This window comes from Brachyhypopomus gauderio, chromosome 1 (assembly GCF_052324685.1).
Source record: "Brachyhypopomus gauderio isolate BG-103 chromosome 1, BGAUD_0.2, whole genome shotgun sequence".
Lineage (NCBI taxonomy): Eukaryota > Metazoa > Chordata > Actinopteri > Gymnotiformes > Hypopomidae > Brachyhypopomus > Brachyhypopomus gauderio.
Window position 1 is genome coordinate 16,261,640 of NC_135211.1, and position 18,994 is coordinate 16,280,633.

The 18,994-nt window shown below is 50.7% G+C and overlaps 1 protein-coding gene across 1 annotated transcript in view; it reads right to left on the bottom strand.

Annotated features, from left to right (window-relative positions):
- Window positions 1-18,994, bottom strand: part of tjp1a (tight junction protein 1a) — a 97,642-nt gene that overhangs the window by 21,869 nt on the left and 56,779 nt on the right. Inside the window, exons 3-9 of the mRNA XM_076983231.1 lie at window positions 7,239-7,295; window positions 4,856-4,980; window positions 4,651-4,753; window positions 4,013-4,322; window positions 3,412-3,515; window positions 2,734-2,899; window positions 2,298-2,433 (exon numbers count right to left, since the gene is read on the bottom strand). Coding sequence (XP_076839346.1) covers window positions 2,298-2,433; window positions 2,734-2,899; window positions 3,412-3,515; window positions 4,013-4,322; window positions 4,651-4,753; window positions 4,856-4,980; window positions 7,239-7,295 — 1,001 coding nt within the window. The remainder of the gene's footprint in view (window positions 1-2,297; window positions 2,434-2,733; window positions 2,900-3,411; window positions 3,516-4,012; window positions 4,323-4,650; window positions 4,754-4,855; window positions 4,981-7,238; window positions 7,296-18,994) is intronic.

An 18,994-nucleotide genomic window follows, 5' to 3' on the forward strand; every position in this document is an offset into this window, starting at 1 on the left:
CAGGGCATGACTGCCTGAGGCCACAGATGCAAATCACCCCAAGGGTGACGTACAGACGGCCACGGCGCTGCCTTTCTGAGGAAGCTTGGGACAGCAGCATTTGCATGGCACTAATGGCAGGTGTGAGAAGGAACACAACCCAGAGTGACTCTGCACTGACTCCCCCTCATCCGCTGTAGAAGTGGCGTCACTCAATCTGAAAGGATGAAAACTGACACTCGTCTCCTGCACGACACATGACACAACTGTCAATCACTAAATGAGGAAAGAAAGAAAGAAAAAAAAACCCGCTAGTGGTTAGGGGGAGTTGACACTCAGTCCTAAGGACTGGACTACAGACAGAACATGGCACGACTGGGACACGAACGCGTCTCCAAGTAGGTGTCCTCTCTAGCAGGACACTTCAACGCTGTTTATAGGGGTCAGACAGGAAGTGCATTAAGCACATCCTGGGGCATTTTCCCAGGGTGAAGAAGGTAAAACAAATGTCAAGTTCCAATATGATCCAACAGAAACTGCAGTAGGAGGAATCTGAGCAGGCTTGAATATCGCGTGAGCTTTATCTGTATAAATACTGGTTCCTGTTAATGGAACAGTTTCCCAACAGTATAATTAACACCAGACTCTGTCTTTATTTTGTCTAGCTTTAATACCATTGTAATTGTATGCTGTGTTGCCACAGGAAGTCTCACCAACATGGAGTTCTTCTCTTCCAAGCCATTCCTTTACTTATTATTCACTATTTCATTACTTTTTGAACGTCAAATTAGTGTACACATTAATTTACTCGGCTATGATCATCTTAAATATTAGCCTTAATATATCCTTCTGTGTTCAACAATTGGTCTATACAAGGAGCTTGTATGCAAAATGGAGGAAGATGAGAGGCGAGTTTTCCTGCTTAAACCCAGATCGACATTCCACAATGATCGTCACGTGTGTGTCTCTTTGGTCTTAGCGCTGTTCAGCAGTCGGGAAGGTACGACGGGGAATGTGATGTCATATCTCATTAAAACCCAATAACTAGCAGCAACAGATTAAGTGAGACATGGTGTGAATCAACACACAGCCAAGCACCATCCCTGACAGAGTCTCTCACACTCACACACACACACACACACACACACACACACACACACACACACACACACACACACACACACACACACACACACACACACACACACACACACACACACACACACACACACACACAGAAACAAGCAATGCAAAGAACGACCGAGATGTGGGTTGTGAAGCATCAATCTCGCTTTTTCGCAACAAGCTGAAGTTATTTTCAGTTCAAAGGCGGTGATTTAATGGTAGCTGTTGGACATTTCACTTAATTAACACGCTTTCAAACGGTCATAAAACACTGGGTCTTGCAACCGATAAATGAGACTGAAGAGAAAGACTGGCTGTCAGATCACTCCATCCAGCATGTATAACGACGCAGAGTTAAACAGCGTAGCTAACGCTTCGTTTGGAGCTTGTGTAGAGACACTGCCTGTAACCCAGCAAAGGGACCAACTGGATTTTTTTTTTTTATGCGCAATGTCTCTTAATTGCGTCTCTCTTGGTGCTCATTCAAAACTCAACATTTTTCAAACATCTTCTACTTCTACCGCTAACTACATGATGTAAGTGCATCATGTAAAATGCAAAGTAATGAAAAGAAAAAAATGCCAATGAAATGTTTTTCCTCCTCATTCCAGGATGCCATCCTTCTCTCACACACACACACACACACACACACACACACACACACACACACACACACACACACAGTCAGCAAAACTAAAACTTCACCCCTATTCACAAATGTAGAGGTTTTAAGGAGTTATTCAAATTATGTCTGAGAGCAGAGAAATAAATGAGAGATGGTTTCTTAGTTTAGTTAATCAACCTGCACCCTAGATGACCTGTGAACCTGCACCCTGGGTGATGTGAGAAAAAACTCCTACAGTGTGAACGGCAGCAGCTGTAAATGTGACCTGATCTGAACCCAGACACTTCACTGGATGGACCAGAGAAGGAACAGAGAGCAGTATGTGCCCATTAACGTGGAACTAGTGGAGAACAGAGCATAAATTAATTAATCCAGTTCAGAAACACACACACTGGAGCTGTGGGTACCAACAAGGCAAATGCTTTGCCTTATGGTCACCAGGGGCTGATAGCTGTGGCTTAATAGCCAAGAATGTAAACCTCACTTCAGTTTAACTGGTCTTCTCCATTCTTGCAAATGTGAGTCATTTGTGGGTTTCACTCTCCAGTACACAGATATGGACACTTACCTCCCGTTGCTGATTGGCTGAGGTGACTGGCCAGAAATGTCTGAGGGCTCAGAGCGTTTGTCTGGTGAGCGAGAGCGGCTGACGCGGGCGTGCTCGTGGGAGTGCTCCGATGTCAGCGAATGTATCTCCGAAATGTCTGTGAAATCAGAATTTATTTTGAATGTTGTCTCAGGCAGAGAAAGATGATGTTCAGAGAAGTTCTCAGAGACTAAAGGCTGTTATGCTGAGGTGACTTTTCGCCTGCAACATGAAGTCCAAGTTCAAAAGGTTGTCTGGTCTGCCCTGTCTGAGGTTTAAAAACAACATTCCTACCTAGAATAATTCTAAAATGATATTACAGTATAAAACAATGTTATTTGCATTCAGTACACCCGGGAATTAGTTTTTCTTCGTTTTGGGGTTTTTGACCTTTGGCATTTAAACCATGATGGCTCACCGTCTCTGTCTGAGTGGACAGAGGGAATGCTGTCATCTACGTCGGGAACATTGAGGAGGGTCGCGCGCTCATCTCGCTGGACCACCATTTTCAGCTTGCCTTTCGAGCGCTCAATTAATTTCTTTGCATCAGTCAGAGACAGGTTCTCAGTCACCGTACCATTGATCTGGACAGACAAGAGGAGGGGGGGAGAGAGAGATAAGATCCTTCTGATAAATGTACTCGAGAAAAACATGGGACAGGCTATGGAGTTCCACCCGGCTGAACCCTGGGTCCACGTTCAAAGGGCTCTGGCAAATTAGCCGAGGGTCCATAAATTCTACTGACAAAGGGGTGTATTTTCCTTCCATTACGCTACTGTTTGGAGGAGGGGCGAATCTGGGGAGAAAAGCATTCCTACGATGACGTGAGGCATGAAGATGGGGCAGCCCATAAACACGACACACCCTCAGACCCTCTCTCTCCCGGTGCTCTTGCTATCAAGAGTGAAATTTTCGCCCAGCATATCCACATTTCCAACACATTTTCACTTCCTTTTAAGCTACTACCCCCTGTACTACACCTTCAGCAGACCGTGGCGGAGCACGTTCATGTTCCTTCTCTTGTTCTCCTTTCGTTCTTACAGTATTAGCTCATCCATGTCTGGCTGCAGCCCCTGCCCCATGTCGTGCGCCGTACCTTTAACACTACGTCACCCTCCTGGATGTTTCCGTCACGCGCTGCCAGGCTTGCAGGGGAGATGTCCTTCACAAAGATGTGGCTGGCCAATCGCAGGCCATATTCTGTGAACACAGCGTACATGTGCACTTGAACACGCCCAGGGCTTGACTGCAGTATTACTTCTGTCAACTGACCATAAACCACAACGAACAATCACTAACGTCCCTGTTCCTGGCCTCCTATTACAAGTAAATCACTAAGGCAAAGCATTCCAGTCATAGCTACACCTGTTCATCAACATCCATGCGTTTAAAATCCACACTTTAACTTGCTGAGCTGGTTTCAGAAGCAGCTCAGCAGGTTTCACTGACGATTCGACGGAGTTAAACAGTCTTGTTTATAGTTTCCATATTCCTATAATGACTTTTGAATTCTGTGTGTACGTCTGCATAGCTCAGCTGCTAACACTGTAAACAGACTAGTGCTCAGTGGGACATGCTAGTCAAACGCTACCATTTGCCGTCATTTAGCGTGCGGTTTTGTTGGCCGACGTCTACGTCCCAGTCGCAGTTTCTGGGTGAATGTGTGGATAAACTGTCCCGTGCAGTAACTCACTCACCTTCGCTTTTGCGAGACTTGACGAGTGTGACTTTGGCGGGCCGTTGGGTCGCGTTGGAGGCGACCGAGCGCCTGTCGGACCGCGGCGACATGCTCCTCTCTCGGGAGGCGCTGCTGTGGTCACGCCGGCCGGCACTGCCGCTACGCTCGTTCCGTCGGCTCGAGCCCCCACCACCACCGCCGCCGCCGCCGGCCCCTGCACTCGGACCCTCGTACTCCTCTTCCTCAGTGTCCTCCTCTCGCTCAGACATCGCCTCACGCTCGTTGGTCCGAGCCACTGGGATCTGGACCTTCCGTTTCCTCCGGATCGTCTGGATCAGAGATAAATTAGTCTGCAAAGTCCTACATCACATCACAATACATGTACACAAAGCTTTACATAAATATGGGTCTCGACTCCTAAGGACAAAGTCAAGAGACTCCAGGAAAAACTAACAAACACAAACAGTCTAAAGTGCCTAGGACTTGCTGGCCTGTAATAGCCTCAGACTGGTCTATAATAGCCCCTGACTGACCTGTAATAGCCTGACGGGTCTCTTGATGGTCTGCAGTAACTCTTGTGCTCTCCCTACTCAATTCCCAGCACTACGCTCCAGTCCTATACTACTGTAGATATTTTTTTCGCTCAGAAAAACTCACAATTTTGGCATTCTTGCCACTCTTGCGGAGCTGCTGAACAGCGTAGGCGTGCTCCACGTTATCCATAGAGACAGCGTTCACCATCACCACCCTGTCATTCTCCCTGTGGGGCAACAGAGGGCGGAGGACGTCAGATCAAACAGCAGCACTGAAGGTGCCACTGTTACAACGGGGTGTGCTATGGAGGGGTCGCGCCACAACTCACTGCAGAAGCCCCTCCGCGGGTCCGCCTTTCAGCACGTCCGAGATCACGATGGAGGTCTCTCCGCTCTGGAAGTGGGGGTTGTCTCGCCCGCCCGAGATGGCTATGCCAAACCCAAAGCCCGGCGCCTGCAGACACACACACACACGCACACAGGGAAAGCACGTTTACATGGGGAGACATTCCTGAGTGAACAACTAACCCAGAGTTGAGGTGACATGATCATTAGGTCTTCCTGGGTGTTTGGTTAAACCAGCGTGGAAATGACGAGCTGTACAGTGGAGTGGTACAGTGACAGGGGAGCACGTGGCCGTGTATATCCCACAGCTCACACACAAACTCAGCCGTGCACCAAGAGCAACCTAGACCTGAAGCAACTGCACATCACAGCACAGCCTGATTTACAGCACAGCCTGATTTACAGCACTCCAAATGTACTAATAAATAAACTTCTATTTCTAACGGTTTTATCGTATTAGTTTCTCTATTGTGCAATTGCTTTTTGGCATGGATTATTTTGACTAGAGTCTGAAGCAATAGCACTAGCACCACACACACACACACACACACACACACACACACACACACACACACACACACACACACACACACACACACACACACACACACACACACAGAGTACAATTATTTCCTTGCTCATTAACGGTCTCCCAGTTGGTCAAGGCTGAGTAATTCTCTGACTAAGACCATTACAAGCACAGAGTCACAGAAGGAGCAGGGAGGTGACTTAACGGGGAGGGAGTGACATGTGCATCCGTGTGTCTACACAGCACTGGACATTAATACCGTCTACACACTGCTATCTGCACATCAGGAATAAATACATGTAGAGCATCAATACTAACCAGTGTCAGCAGACACCAGTGACTGAAATCGGCACAGACATATTGGCATATTCCTAAATAACAGATGGTAAAAACGAAACACTATCGTTAACAGATCTGACACACAATATTCTTCACTAAAACCTCACACCCACACATACACACCTCTTTATATCCTTCTGTAGAAGAAGAAAACAGAATCTCTCAATTATATTTTTACGTTGTTATTCCTCCAGTCTGGAAAGTGGCGATCGCTGTGGTAACATCCCCTGCTGCAGTGTGCAGACCAGCGTTATCCTGACCTGCCTGCTGTTCTGGGCAGGACGACCTTCTCCACCACAGTCTGCAGACTGGCACCACCCCAACCCAGCAGCACAGCACTAACCAGTGCTTCTATGGCCATGTTACACAGATACCGTATGTGTGTGGAACATACGTTTGCCAACACAGCCAATGTCATTTGGATGCAGCTGTTGTAGCGATGCAGAGTGACGTTTGATATAAAACAGCAAACACAAAAGAGTCCGGTTTACCCCCGTTACAAGCACCATGCAGAGTGAACCTCTCCTGTCTCTGCAGTGACAGCCCCAGCACGTCGGTACAGACTGTTCGCACTCTGCCCAGACTCGGTGTCTGCTTTAAAATAAACATATTCGTCTGTCGTCTTCACTAGAACCCACTTGACCTCCCTGCTGGAACGACACTGGATTCTGGGAGCTTATTCATAGTCTCTCCATCGCTTCAAATCTTGGATACATCATATCCACCAACCCTTCAACGGTAGGAGGTAATCATCTGGATTTAACCTCGCGCTGCTACAACGTTTCAGCCCTAGGCAACACTGTGGCTGGCAACCAGTCAGACCTCTCCAAGGTCCGTGAACCCCTCTGATTGGCCACCTAGCAGTAAATCAGCAAGAGCCTAGACAGCTCTCCTCGAGCGCTGAACCGATTCTTTAAGGGCCGCTGCTCCTAAAGACCTGAGCTTGGTCACACAGTGGGGCGTATCCCTGATAAACCTGCTGTAACTGCAGTACTCCAGGAACTCACAGCGAGCCCTTTACATCTAACAGCTGAAGAGAACGCAAAACTGGTTTAATTCTCGTGCACATTGGACAAACCAAAACCGATTGTTTCTGTTCAGGAAAGTGTTTATCACCCCTCACATAGCACATACAGGAAGAGTAGGAAGAGGACCTGAGTGGGACCCACACTTCCTGTCATTTTGCAATTGGGGTGCTATTGTGGGTCCATCCTTACACTTCCTGCAGCTGTCCAACTTAACACACACACACACACACACACACACACACACACACACACACACACACACACACACACACACACACACACACACACACACACACACACACACACACACACACAAAGACAATGAGAACATGTGACAAAGAGGCAGAGTGGAAGACAAAAGACGAAGAAACCTAAAGAAGAGGGTTTGGTAGAAAAGACAAGGTGAGAAAGGGTGTGTGTGTGTGTGTGTGTGTGTAAGGGAGAAAACCCACCAGTCTCTCGAACACTCACCCTTTGAAGGGTCACTGTGTGCTGCTCCCATATAACAGTCTCCTCCATCGCTGCACTCTGGAAGACACAGAGAAATGCAGGCTCAGTTTTGAATTGGTCTGAAGGGTGTGTGTGTGTGTGTGTGTGTGCACGTGTGTTCACATATGTGTGTGCATACATGCGCGTTGATCGGCCCACTTGTTAGTCAGCAAGTATGGTGACATACATAACTGTTAAAAATAGTTGCAGGTGGATCACAACTACTATAAGCATAAAGCATTCTGGGAATGTTCCAGGGCAGAATCCTGCAGACCTACAGGACGTGTGCACCGTGCGGGACAACCCAACTCTAACGTGGCCACGTTTACACTGCTCCCCACCAGCCCCCGTGAGCAGCCCTCCCTCAACCTCCACCTGATCACAGCTACACCCTCTGCCTCCACCCAGAGCCCCCACCAGGGTGCGTGTCCTCTCCTCTACCAATCCCACAGTCCGACTCCACTGTGAGAAGCAGGTTGACCCAGTTAAGAACTACACACTGCTCTACAGTCCACATTCCTCTGCTGCGCTGGGCTGGGTGAGATTTTGGGCTCTGGCAAGCTGCTGGATGTCTACTGTGCCCAAGATCAGCTGGGATGGTATGGACACTGGGAACTGGAGCTGCTCAACCGGGTCGGTACTGTGATCATCGTTTTCAAAAATGTGTTATATACAACACAGGCTGCCATTATGTTTCATAAAAATCGATTTGGGCCAGTTTCTCTTATTTGGAATAAGCGTCATTTTAGAGTACAGATGATTTCTACTGGTCAAATTCTATATTACCACTGGCTATATAATGTGGTCTGTGTTGAGGTGTAACCCAGGTACTTCAAGCATGGACCTTTACTATAAACTGCACGGCAGGGCATTTGCACTGGCTGCCCAATAAAGGAAGTAAAATGTAAATCAATTTAGCATCTGTGGCCCTTCATACAATCTGTGAGCATGCAAGAGAGACAGAGAGAAGCTCTGTGTGTGTGTGTGTGTGTGTCCAGACACAGAAAGAGAACTCATTCTATCATGTACTGTACTTACATGCAACACAGATGTACATATATTTGTTCCCATAAACAATGTACGATAATTACAAAATTAAGAGTATGGGCTTCAGTTCTGTATCTTAAATGGAATTGTTCATTTCGCTAGTCAAGTCTACACATTACAGTATGTTCTCAGTCCATCTTTCTCATAATATAGTGATTTGCATAAAAAAGACGAAGCAAAGATTTTAACCTATCAAATGAGGCTGAAAATAGGTGAGAAACACGGAGCACCGCCCCCCAAGATTTGGCACGCCCCCCGAGAAGTGGCACACCCCCTACAGTTCCACTTGGTATAGTCCACATCCTGCTGGAGGCTGAACTGTGGCAGGTACAATGCGGGCTGCACGAGTGTTTCCACACACTTTTCTGTTCTGTTGCGCTCCATGAAAGAGGGTGGTCCTCCTGCTGGACTGGGCTCCAAAGAGGAGCACACAACACAGTACAGCTAGCACGTGGCCCCGGACCGGCCCAGGCCCACGCATGACAGACCAGCAGCCACACACACACACACACACACACACACACACACACACACACACACACACACACACACACACACACACACACACACACACACACACACACACACACACACACACACACACACACACACACACACACACACTTCACAATGCCAATCCAACCGCACGAAGGAGAACAAAAACACAAAACAAACACTCACGTTTTGTAGGAAAACAAGCAGCATCACAAAGCTGGCGGACAGGCCGCGGCTATCCAATACGTCCGCACCACAAAGGGCCCGTTTGTGCGGCTGCGGATATTTATCCGTTCACGTTTGTACGGGGCCCAGCACAGGAGAACAAAGGCCAGGCGTGGGGAGTCCTGCCCCGAGCCCGGCCTCCATCGGCCCGCGAGAGACCGGACCGCCCCGCTGCTGGGCCCCTGGCCCCAAACCTCACAGTAAGGTGAGAGGTGTTCTGGTGGTGGGCGGCGGGGGACGTGGTTGTCGGGTCGAGGGCGGGTCGAGTCTGCAGGGGCTCTGCTGAGACAGCAGTACTCGATACTGCTGGAGGACTATCTGGTGGTCATTAACATGTTAGCTGTGTATTAGTTGCACTGGCTGACACTTCTATTGCTCAGTGGGGAAGTTGGCAGTGTAAGCTCAAATCTCCCATTCATCTATAACACACACACACACACACACACACACACACACACACACGTTGGAACTCAATCTTATCTATGATGCAAGTTCTGGTTTGAAGAGGTACAAATAGATGGAGGAGAGTCTCTATAGCTGTGTAAACAGAACTCTCAGTAACAGAACAGCAACTCATGCTCTAGTGCTCTCTCAGCCACATCAAGCATGTGTAAACACACACACACACACACACACACATACACACACACACACAGAGAGAGAGAGAGAGAGAGAGAGAGAGAGAGAGAGACAGAGAGAGAGAGAGAGAGAGAGAGAGACACAGAGAGAGAGAGACAGAGAGAGAGAGACAGAGAGAGAGACAGATCTGCAAGTCTCACATTAGCAGAATCTTCTTCCATTCCAGCCCTATAGCAGGACACGGTTGTGTGTGTGTGTGTGTGTGTGTGTGTGTGTGTGTGTGTGTGTGTATGTATGCTGAGAACTACACCAGCCAGCCAAACGCAGCTATTCTACCTGCACTGCTGATCAATTATTGATACTTAAGTCTGGCTGCCAGCAGCACGTGCATGCACACGCACACACACTTCATGAAGACACACTACTAAAAATCTGTTGACGCGCACCTAAAGAAGCCCTGTAGAGATGTAGACTTGATGGAGGCTTGAGTGTGAGGGGAGAAGCCCCACAGGTCTCTGATCTGAGGTCAGTTTCTCTAGGCTTGCAGAGCCATTGTTTCAGTGTTTCAGTGGGGAGGAAATGAGTCAACATCCTGACTCCAGAACAAACACTGGCGTGTCTACATCAAGGGCTCCCCAAACGCTCGGCGCTGCTCACAGCAGCTGCAGCTGAATTACAGCCTCACGTCTCGGAGGTGTCTCAGCTGGGCTTTAATCAAAGAGGCGCTGTCTGCTTCCTCTAGAGTGCCACTGGAATTAAGCAACAGCACCAAATGGCCAGTCCTGCACACGGTGTCCAACATGACGCTCAGGGACGGCACTCCCAGGGATGTGTGTGTAGGCGGGAGTGATCCACTGAGGAAGTAACGGTGGGAGTGATACATTGAGGGAGTAACAGTGTGTGTGTAGGTGGGAGTGATCCATTGAGGGAGTAACAGTGTGTGTGTGTGTGTGTGTGTGTGTGTGTGTGTGTGTGTGTGTGTAGGTGGGAGTGATCCATTGAGGGAATAACAGTGTGTGTGTAGGTGGGAGTGATCCATTGAGGGAGTAACAGTGTGTGTGTGTAGGTGGGAGTGATCCATTGAGGGAGTAACAGTGTGTGTGTAGGTGGGAGTGATCCATTGAGGGATTAACAGTGTGTGTGTGTATAGGTGGGAGTGATCCATTGAGGGAGTAACAGTGTGTGTGTAGGCGGGAGTGATCCATTGAGGGAGTAACAGTGTGTGTAGGCGGGAGTGATCCAGTGAGTAGGTGGGCACTGGAGTTGCTGGGAAGAGTGTGTCACTGTGCCTGGAAGCCCCTGACTGCATGGGACAGGAAACACACACACACACACACACACACACACACACACACACACACACACACACACACACACACACACACACACACGGGCTCAGCGCAGGAAGGAGCTTTCCTGTTTGCGAAGAATGTTCAGCTCAGAGAGAAAAACAGCCAATACTGTGAGAGACAGAACAGGGAGAAGGTGGAAACGTCTTCTCTTTGGACACTACTGCTATCCCAAGAACATATGTTGGACAGAGAGGGGGGGGGGGTTGTATTTACAAATAAAGTTAAAAAAAAAGACAAAATATATTTTATTACAATACAAGTACTACGCTCTATAGCAGTTTCTTTGGGTTTCATAAGGTACAACTTTACATACAGACCAATAAGCACACATGCATCTATAGCGTGTGTGTGTGAGCTCGGCTCGTACACGTGTTGGGCGGTACACTCCCACACCTTGAACAAGCTCAGACCCACTCATTTTAGTGGCCTCAGCCGGACGGGCCTCTGGGGACACACCGTCTGACTGGACCTGGTGTGATAGAATGGTGGGACTGAACCGAGCTCTTGAAGTCATGTGGGATGAGAGCAAGTACCAGGACTACACGCAGCACACACACTCAGCGGAGATGTTACTCCCCCCCGTGACACACAAGACCGTCAACAAACCCTACCTGCCGCAAACGTCACAACACTGTGCATGTGTGTGCGTGCATTCGTGTGTGTGCGTCTGACTATAAAAGCAAAGGGATACACACACACACACACATCATATCACAGCAGATTAAGGAGCACGTCCCCTCCTGCACTGCAGGGGTAAAGAGGCACCAGTCTACTCACAGGGTAGCAGCGGCTGGCGTGGACGATCAGGAAAAGACAGAGCTCTGCAGCTCGCCACACACACAACACCTTCAGTGCCCTCAGAGCCCATCGGCAGGGAGGGGGCGTGAGAAGCTAGCAGGCGTGTGGGCTACTCCCTTCTCCCCTCCGGGACGGCACACGGCCCTCATCGCAGGACGGCGCCGGGAGTCCACGCGTCCCCGGCAAAGACACGCCGTTCGGCACGGAACGTGGAAAAGACAGCCGTGAAGATGATATATCCCCTCTGCAGCGAACGCGCGACACAGAGAAGCCAGGAAAATCCCCTCCGCACACAAATGACACTGCTTCAAGGACGTGCTCGTGTGTGTGTGTGAGAGAGAGAGAGAGAGAGAGAGAGAGAGAGAGAGAGAGAGCAGTGCCGTGTCTTAGTCTCTGACAGCAGAACGCGGAGCACTGCATCAGCCTACTCCACCCACACACCCCACTACTGTCTTATCCACTACTGCATCAGCAGTACATCCAACACCAACAACTACAACTGCAGTCAGGACTGCAGCCCTGCAGTGAGCTTTGTGACGCACGCCCCTACACCAGTAACCACGCTCCCTACACCAGTAACCACGCCCCCTACACCAGTAACCACGCCCCCTCACAAATACTGGGATATACTGCCAAAGATCAATAAAAGACCTTCAGACCTTTACAGGAACATCATTTGTAAATGATTTGAACAGTGAGGTCAAACAAATGCATGTGCAGTTGATGTTATCAATCCAGTAAACTGTCTCTCTCTCCCTCACACACACACACACACACACACACACACACACACACACACACCTGCATTTGCAGCAGAATCATAGCAGGTTTGTAAGGAGATACCATCTGCAGCCTGCTGGGCTTCACCTCTGCAGTACACACCAGCCTTCAGCTCTGGAACCTACCTGGGCCTAACCAGCTTTTATCTCCCTTCAAAAATACATCTGCCCACTTTATATGTGCTGGCCCGCTCCCCGGGCCTGATGGACTGGTCCGCACGTGCAGATTTCTTGACAATCTATCGCATTCCTCAGGCAGGAACTGGAATGAAGTCCATCGTGAAAAACGCTTCAAAGAGTGCTGTGAGGTTGTGTGCACGAGCGTACAACACTGGTGCACACACACACACACACACACACACACACACACACACACACACACACACGCGTATGAGAGGGAGGAGAGTCAATTCTCAAACTAAGAGGTCAAGCGCATCTTAAATGTGTTAGTCCTTCGAAGTTGGGATGTAGAGAGCTAGGCATATGTGTGTGTGTGTGTGTGTGTGTGTGTGTGTGTGTGTGTATGGGAAACTTAATATTACTTCCACCTGTATCTTACCACATGGAAAGACAACGCCCAAGAAGTGTTGCTATGGATAATGCCTTAAACATTTTTTCCATGTAAACACACACCCACACACACACACACACACACACACACACACACACACACAGTTGTCTTGTGAGATATCTCCCACACATCCCCTCCCATACGGCTGAATTCCGAGAGAGGAGAAGAGCTTCTCGGAAGATCACCGTGGCCCATACCAAACACAGGGCCCCATACCAAACACAGGACCCCATACCAAACACACCAACAAGATGATGTTCCGGCCGGGGGCGGAGCATCACTGCAGAAGTTCCGGCCGGTGAAGGGGGGCGGAGCATCACTGCAGGATTCTACTTTTCCCCGACGGCTCATTAAAGCAAAACCGAAGTGGCTGGGACGTGGAGCTGCTAGTGCAACTGCATCATGATCACAGCCCACTAGACTGGTTAGATCTACATCTCCTGTTCTCAGGACGACGCCTCTTCCTGGGGGGAGGAGCCGTTCCCCAGAGCTCTCCATCACACACAGCTCCAAGCTCGGGCCCTCTGCCAGACAGACACTCACCAACAGCTAGGCTCTCTCTCTCTCTCACACACACACACACACACACACAGTTCCGAACAACAACAACAGTCAGACATTTCCACACGTTCGTAAATGCGTTCTACAGACTGGTCCTCTCTGATCTTGTCCGTTTGTTCCAGAGACGACGGCAGACGTTACTGTGAAGGTGCACACTTATGCTGCAGAGGTCTTCCTCCTGCACCTCCAGGCTAGCAGGTGGCTAAGCCTTCCTCCTGTGACGTCGCCATAGTAAACGTGACCATGGCAACGTTGTGTCTCTCCTCTAGCTCGCTCCCACAGGAAGGTGAACCCAGCCTGCAGCTGCAAGGTCAACTGTGACATTCACGCACACACACACACTCACACACACACAGTCACATGATGCAGCTGAGAAGGACGCGTACACCGGTGCGTGGGACTGGCAGCCCTTGTGTTACATGTACATGCATACATACGATCGTGAGCCCTTTAACTAACCAATGTAGAAAAGATGTTCTAAAATCAATCAATGTTCTAAAATCCCTTAAGTTTCCCTCTAGACTTTTTTGAGCAGTTCCAAAACATTCTGCCTGTTATTCAGAATGTGTGGAAGGAATAGCATGTCTGTGCATCTTTACCACACAAAACAAGGAAGACTGGAACAATGTCCTGCTGTGAGAGGTGAATCCATCAGGGTGAACACCCGACACTCGCCGGGATCTTTAACTTTCAATCTTAACTCAATACTCTCCGACATGCTTTCTTTTCCTTGGAGAAGAATCAGGTGTGTGCAGAAGTAGCCTTGAGTGCAACATCTTTCACTGCTGCCCCACGGGAAACATTCAACACGGAAGACGGATCCTTCACGGCCGGTTTGGGTTACTGCATTGCGGACTGACAGCACGGCTCTGTGTAGCGTGGACTCCAAGCCCAGCACGCTGCACAGCTTTTCACAGCATCCCCAAATGTGCAGTCCACGCCTGGAAAATGGCATCCAGCCTGGCCAGCTCTATAAACCCCCAATAACCCCCCCATGAGCTGAACATGCTCACATCATACCCCAGTCCCATCTTCAAGAACACTTCTATAGTGTCATAGAGGCATCCACCCCGTCAACCAATTCAATGGCTGGAAGAGAGGTTTTTACACATCAGGCATACACACACACCAAACATTTTAAGCTCTGAACAAAGAGGATGGTCCATTTGGACAGCAACTGCATAATCCTTAAGAGAGAGAGAGAGAGAGAGAGAGAGAGAGAGAGAGAGAGAGAGAGAGAAAGATAAGCTAAGCATTTGAAAAGATCATCCACTAATTACAAGGTCCAAGCACTCCTGACCTGACCTCCAGCATCACAGCACGGTGGGAGTCTGTCGCGAAACCCGCCAAACACGGAACGGTTACGGGGAATGAAAATACAAAACCTATAATCCCAGATTAAAACGTTAATCTGAGGCATGCATCTCTTCAAAGTGCTGGCGGCATGAGACGGGTGGGGATGAGCGGAGTGGAGCTCGCGAGCATCACCACAGGTGCGGTCAATAGCAGACAGGAACCACCGCCACCCTTTACGTTAGTGACCACATGAAGCTCATTCTGTGGCTCTCCGTCACCACCATCTTCATGGGATGATGTTTAACGGCACGCGTGGCTTCGTCTTTATTTGACATACGTTTTGTACAAGAAACTAATCTACGGTTAGTTAAACATTTATATACTAGAAAAGACTGCATTTCATTTTTGGCAACACAAGCAGAGCATGACCAACTATACTACTAACTAACTACAAATTATTTTTTTTCCCCCGCAAAATATCGTTTTAAAAAAATACATTTTATCTTTGGCAAAGAATGCTGGGATTCATGCAAATGGAACAAACTCGGACATGTGACCTGCTGTCTGGTGATAAAAGCATGGCCAGAAGAAAGGTGTCAGCACTCCAGCTTCCAACCAATCAAACATGGAGACCCCTCTCTGAAGGCCCCTGGTATAAACCCCTCTCTGAAGGCCCCTAGTCCCTGCCATAAACCCTTCTCTGATAGCACTCTGCCCAATCAGGCAGTCCTAGTGTGACCACTTTTTGACCACCCCAACAACACACTCACTCCCACCACAGTGCGCACACACACACACACACACACACACACACACACCTATTTGGAGAGCTGTCAGGTCAGTGGCGATAACCAGGCTGATTCTCACTGTGCCTGGGCACCTTTTAAATCAGCGCTGCAATGACCCAATGAGAAGTCAGACACTTATCAGTCAGCTGCTGACACACACACACACACACACACACACACACACACACACACGGCAGGAATGTGCCGATAAGCTCCCAAGGCCCTGAGCTCTTTCTCTGATAAGACTTGAAATAGCTATGCTAGCCTGCTAACCCTTCTACTCTAAACCACACTAAAGGGACAATGCTGCATGTTTGTTTCAGTAGAACTGTACGAGCTTCAGAGAGTTCACAGCAGTCGAAGGCTAGAGAGGCTGGTGAAGCTGGGGGGGGGGCTGGTGAAGCTGGGGGGGCTGGTGAAGCTGGGGGGGCTGGTGAGGCTGGGGGGGCTGGTGAAGCTGGGGGGGCTGGTGAGGCTGGGGGGGCTGGTGAGGCTGGGGGGGCTGGTGAAGCTGGGGGGGCTGGTGAGGCTGGGGGGGGGTTGGTGAGGCTGGGGGGGCTGGTGAAGCTGAGGGGGCTGGTGAAGCTGAGGGGGGTTGGTGAGGCTGGGGGGGGGGGTTGGTGAGGCTGGGGGGGCTGGTGAAGCTGAGGGGGCTGGTGAAGCTGAGGGGGGGGGCTGGTGAAGCTGGGGGGGTTGGTGAGGCTGGGGGGGCTGGTGAGGCTGGGGGGGGTTGGTGAGGCTGGGGGGGGGGGGGGGGTTGGTGAGGCTGGGGGGGCTGGTGAAGCTGAGGGGGCTGGTGAAGCTGGGGGGGCTGGTGAAGCTGGGGGGGGTTGGTGAGGCTGGGGGGGGGGGGTTTGGTGAGGCTGGGAGGGCTGGTGAAGCTGAGGGGGCTGGTGAAGCTGAGGGGGGGGGCTGGTGAAGCTGGGGGGGTTGGTGAGGCTGGGGGGGCTGGTGAGGCTGGGGGGGCTGGTGAAGCTGAGGGGGCTGGTGAAGCTGGGGGGGCTGGTGAAGCTGAGGGGGTTGGTGAGGCTGGGGGGGCTGGTGAAGCTGAGGGGGCTGGTGAAGCTGAGGGGGTTGGTGAGGCTGGGGGGGGGGGGGGGGGTTGGTGAGGCTGGGGGGGCTGGTGAAGCTGAGGGGGCTGGTGAAGCTGGGGGGGCTGGTGAAGCTGGGGGGGCTGGTGAGGCTGGGGGGGGTTGGTGAGGCTGGGGGGGGGGGGGGGGGTTGGTGAGGCTGGGGGGGCTGGTGAAGCTGAGGGGGCTGGTGAAGCTGAGGGGGGGGGCTGGTGAAGCTGGGGGGGTTGGTGAGGCTGGGGGGGCTGGTGAGGCTGGGGGGGCTGGTGAAGCTGAGGGGGCTGGTGAAGCTGGGGGGGCTGGTGAAGCTGAGGGGGTTGGTGAGGCTGGGGGGGCTGGTGAAGCTGAGGGGGCTGGTGAAGCTGAGGGGGTTGGTGAGGCTGGGGGGGGTTGGTGAGGCTGGGGGGGGGGGGGGGGGGGTTGGTGAGGCTGGGGGGGTTGGTGAAGCTGAGGGGGCTGGTGAAGCTGAGGGGGCTGGTGAAGCAGTACTGGAGACAGTGGGGTGAAACATTTCTCTTTCAGGAATGTTTACACCTGAGTGACCCAGAAAATGTGCCCCCTGTCCACCAAATGTTGCTCTTGGCCAGAGTACGAGTCTCCAGGAAACAAGAGTTAATTATAATGCATTTGACATCCAACAAACCTAAAGAAAAAAAAATGTCAGTACAGGGCAAACACTGCACTAAAATTTGTATTCTGACATTTTAATACCTCCACTGGAAAGTTTCCAGTGGCAAACGGTGTAGAAATCAGAGTGGGGGGGGGGGGGGGGGGGGGGGGCAGAACACACGCCGCTCTACGAGAGAGCACTTCAGCGCCTCACAAACACGCCGACAGAGCACACGCCGCTCTACGAGAGAGCACTTCAGCGCCTCAAACACGCTGACAGAGCACACGCCGCTCTACGAGAGAGCACTTCAGCGCCTCACAAACACGCTGACAGAGCACACGCCGCTCTACGAGAGAGCACTTCAGCGCCTCACAAACACGCTGACAGAACACACGCCGCTCTACGAGAGAGCACTTCAGCGCCTCACAAACACGCTGACAGAACACACGGCGCTCTACGAGAGAGCACTTCAGCGCCTCACAAACACGCTGACAGAACACACGCCGCTCTACGAGAGAGCACTTCAGCGCCTCACAAACACGCTGACAGAACACACGGCGCTCTACGAGAGAGCACTTCAGCGCCTCACAAACACACTGACAGCATTCCCACAGAATTCCCCACGGACACTCATTGAGCTCCGGTGATGTTAACTGTACAACAATAAGTGCATTCAGCAGGGGGTCCTAGTGACTGAGTGAGAGTGTGTGAGAGAGATCCAGATTCCTACTACCAAGACCCACCGTCACGATTCCCCCTCCCCCCACCAAAGTTCCTGATAAAGTTCATTGGCTAGTGCTCGTGCCCTTCCACGGGGGCGTTCAGGTGTACTAACCCGAGGCTGTGTGGAGCGGCCAGGCTACGGGACCAGGGCCAGCAGGCCCAGAGCCAGCGAGCCCGGCCAGGTCCAATGAAAGGAATTCCCCAACTTTCACACAGCACTGCAGCGCACAATGGGGCTAGCAGAGGCGGCGGCAGAATTAATGAGGCATTCCTATAGGCCGGGCCGTCCTCGGAGCTGGCACCAGGTCCAATGACCAACGACCCAAGCATTCAGACGGCCCCTGCACAGCAAAGATTACCAGAACATGCTTAATAATGGTGATGTAATCCCGAGTCTGTGAAAATTGGCGTTTGCTATTTTAAGCGTAGTGCTTACAGCACCCCTAAACATTTTCTTCACATGATATTTGTAAAGCAGAGACCAACTATTACAAGGAAATCTGTGAGACACACTGATTTAGTCTATTCTCAGTCTAGCCTGAACCAAGGTAACTTAGAGTGTTTAGAGAAAGAAAAAAGATTAATTCCAGACATTTTGTGCTGTTTTCTGGGGGGAAAGAACCTGAGCGGGGGGGATGGGGAGTGTTGAAGACACAGAGCGAGGAGAGAGACGAGGAGAGAGACAGCACGAGGACCGAGCCTCTGTGAAGAGACATCCAGGTCAGCTCACACCCCAGACGTCCTGGCTGGGACAGCGGGACACAGAGGGGCCCTTCATCACCCCCAGCAGGTCCACAGCAGATGCAGCTCTCTTACTTCTTATGGATTTCCTCTTTTTATTTTG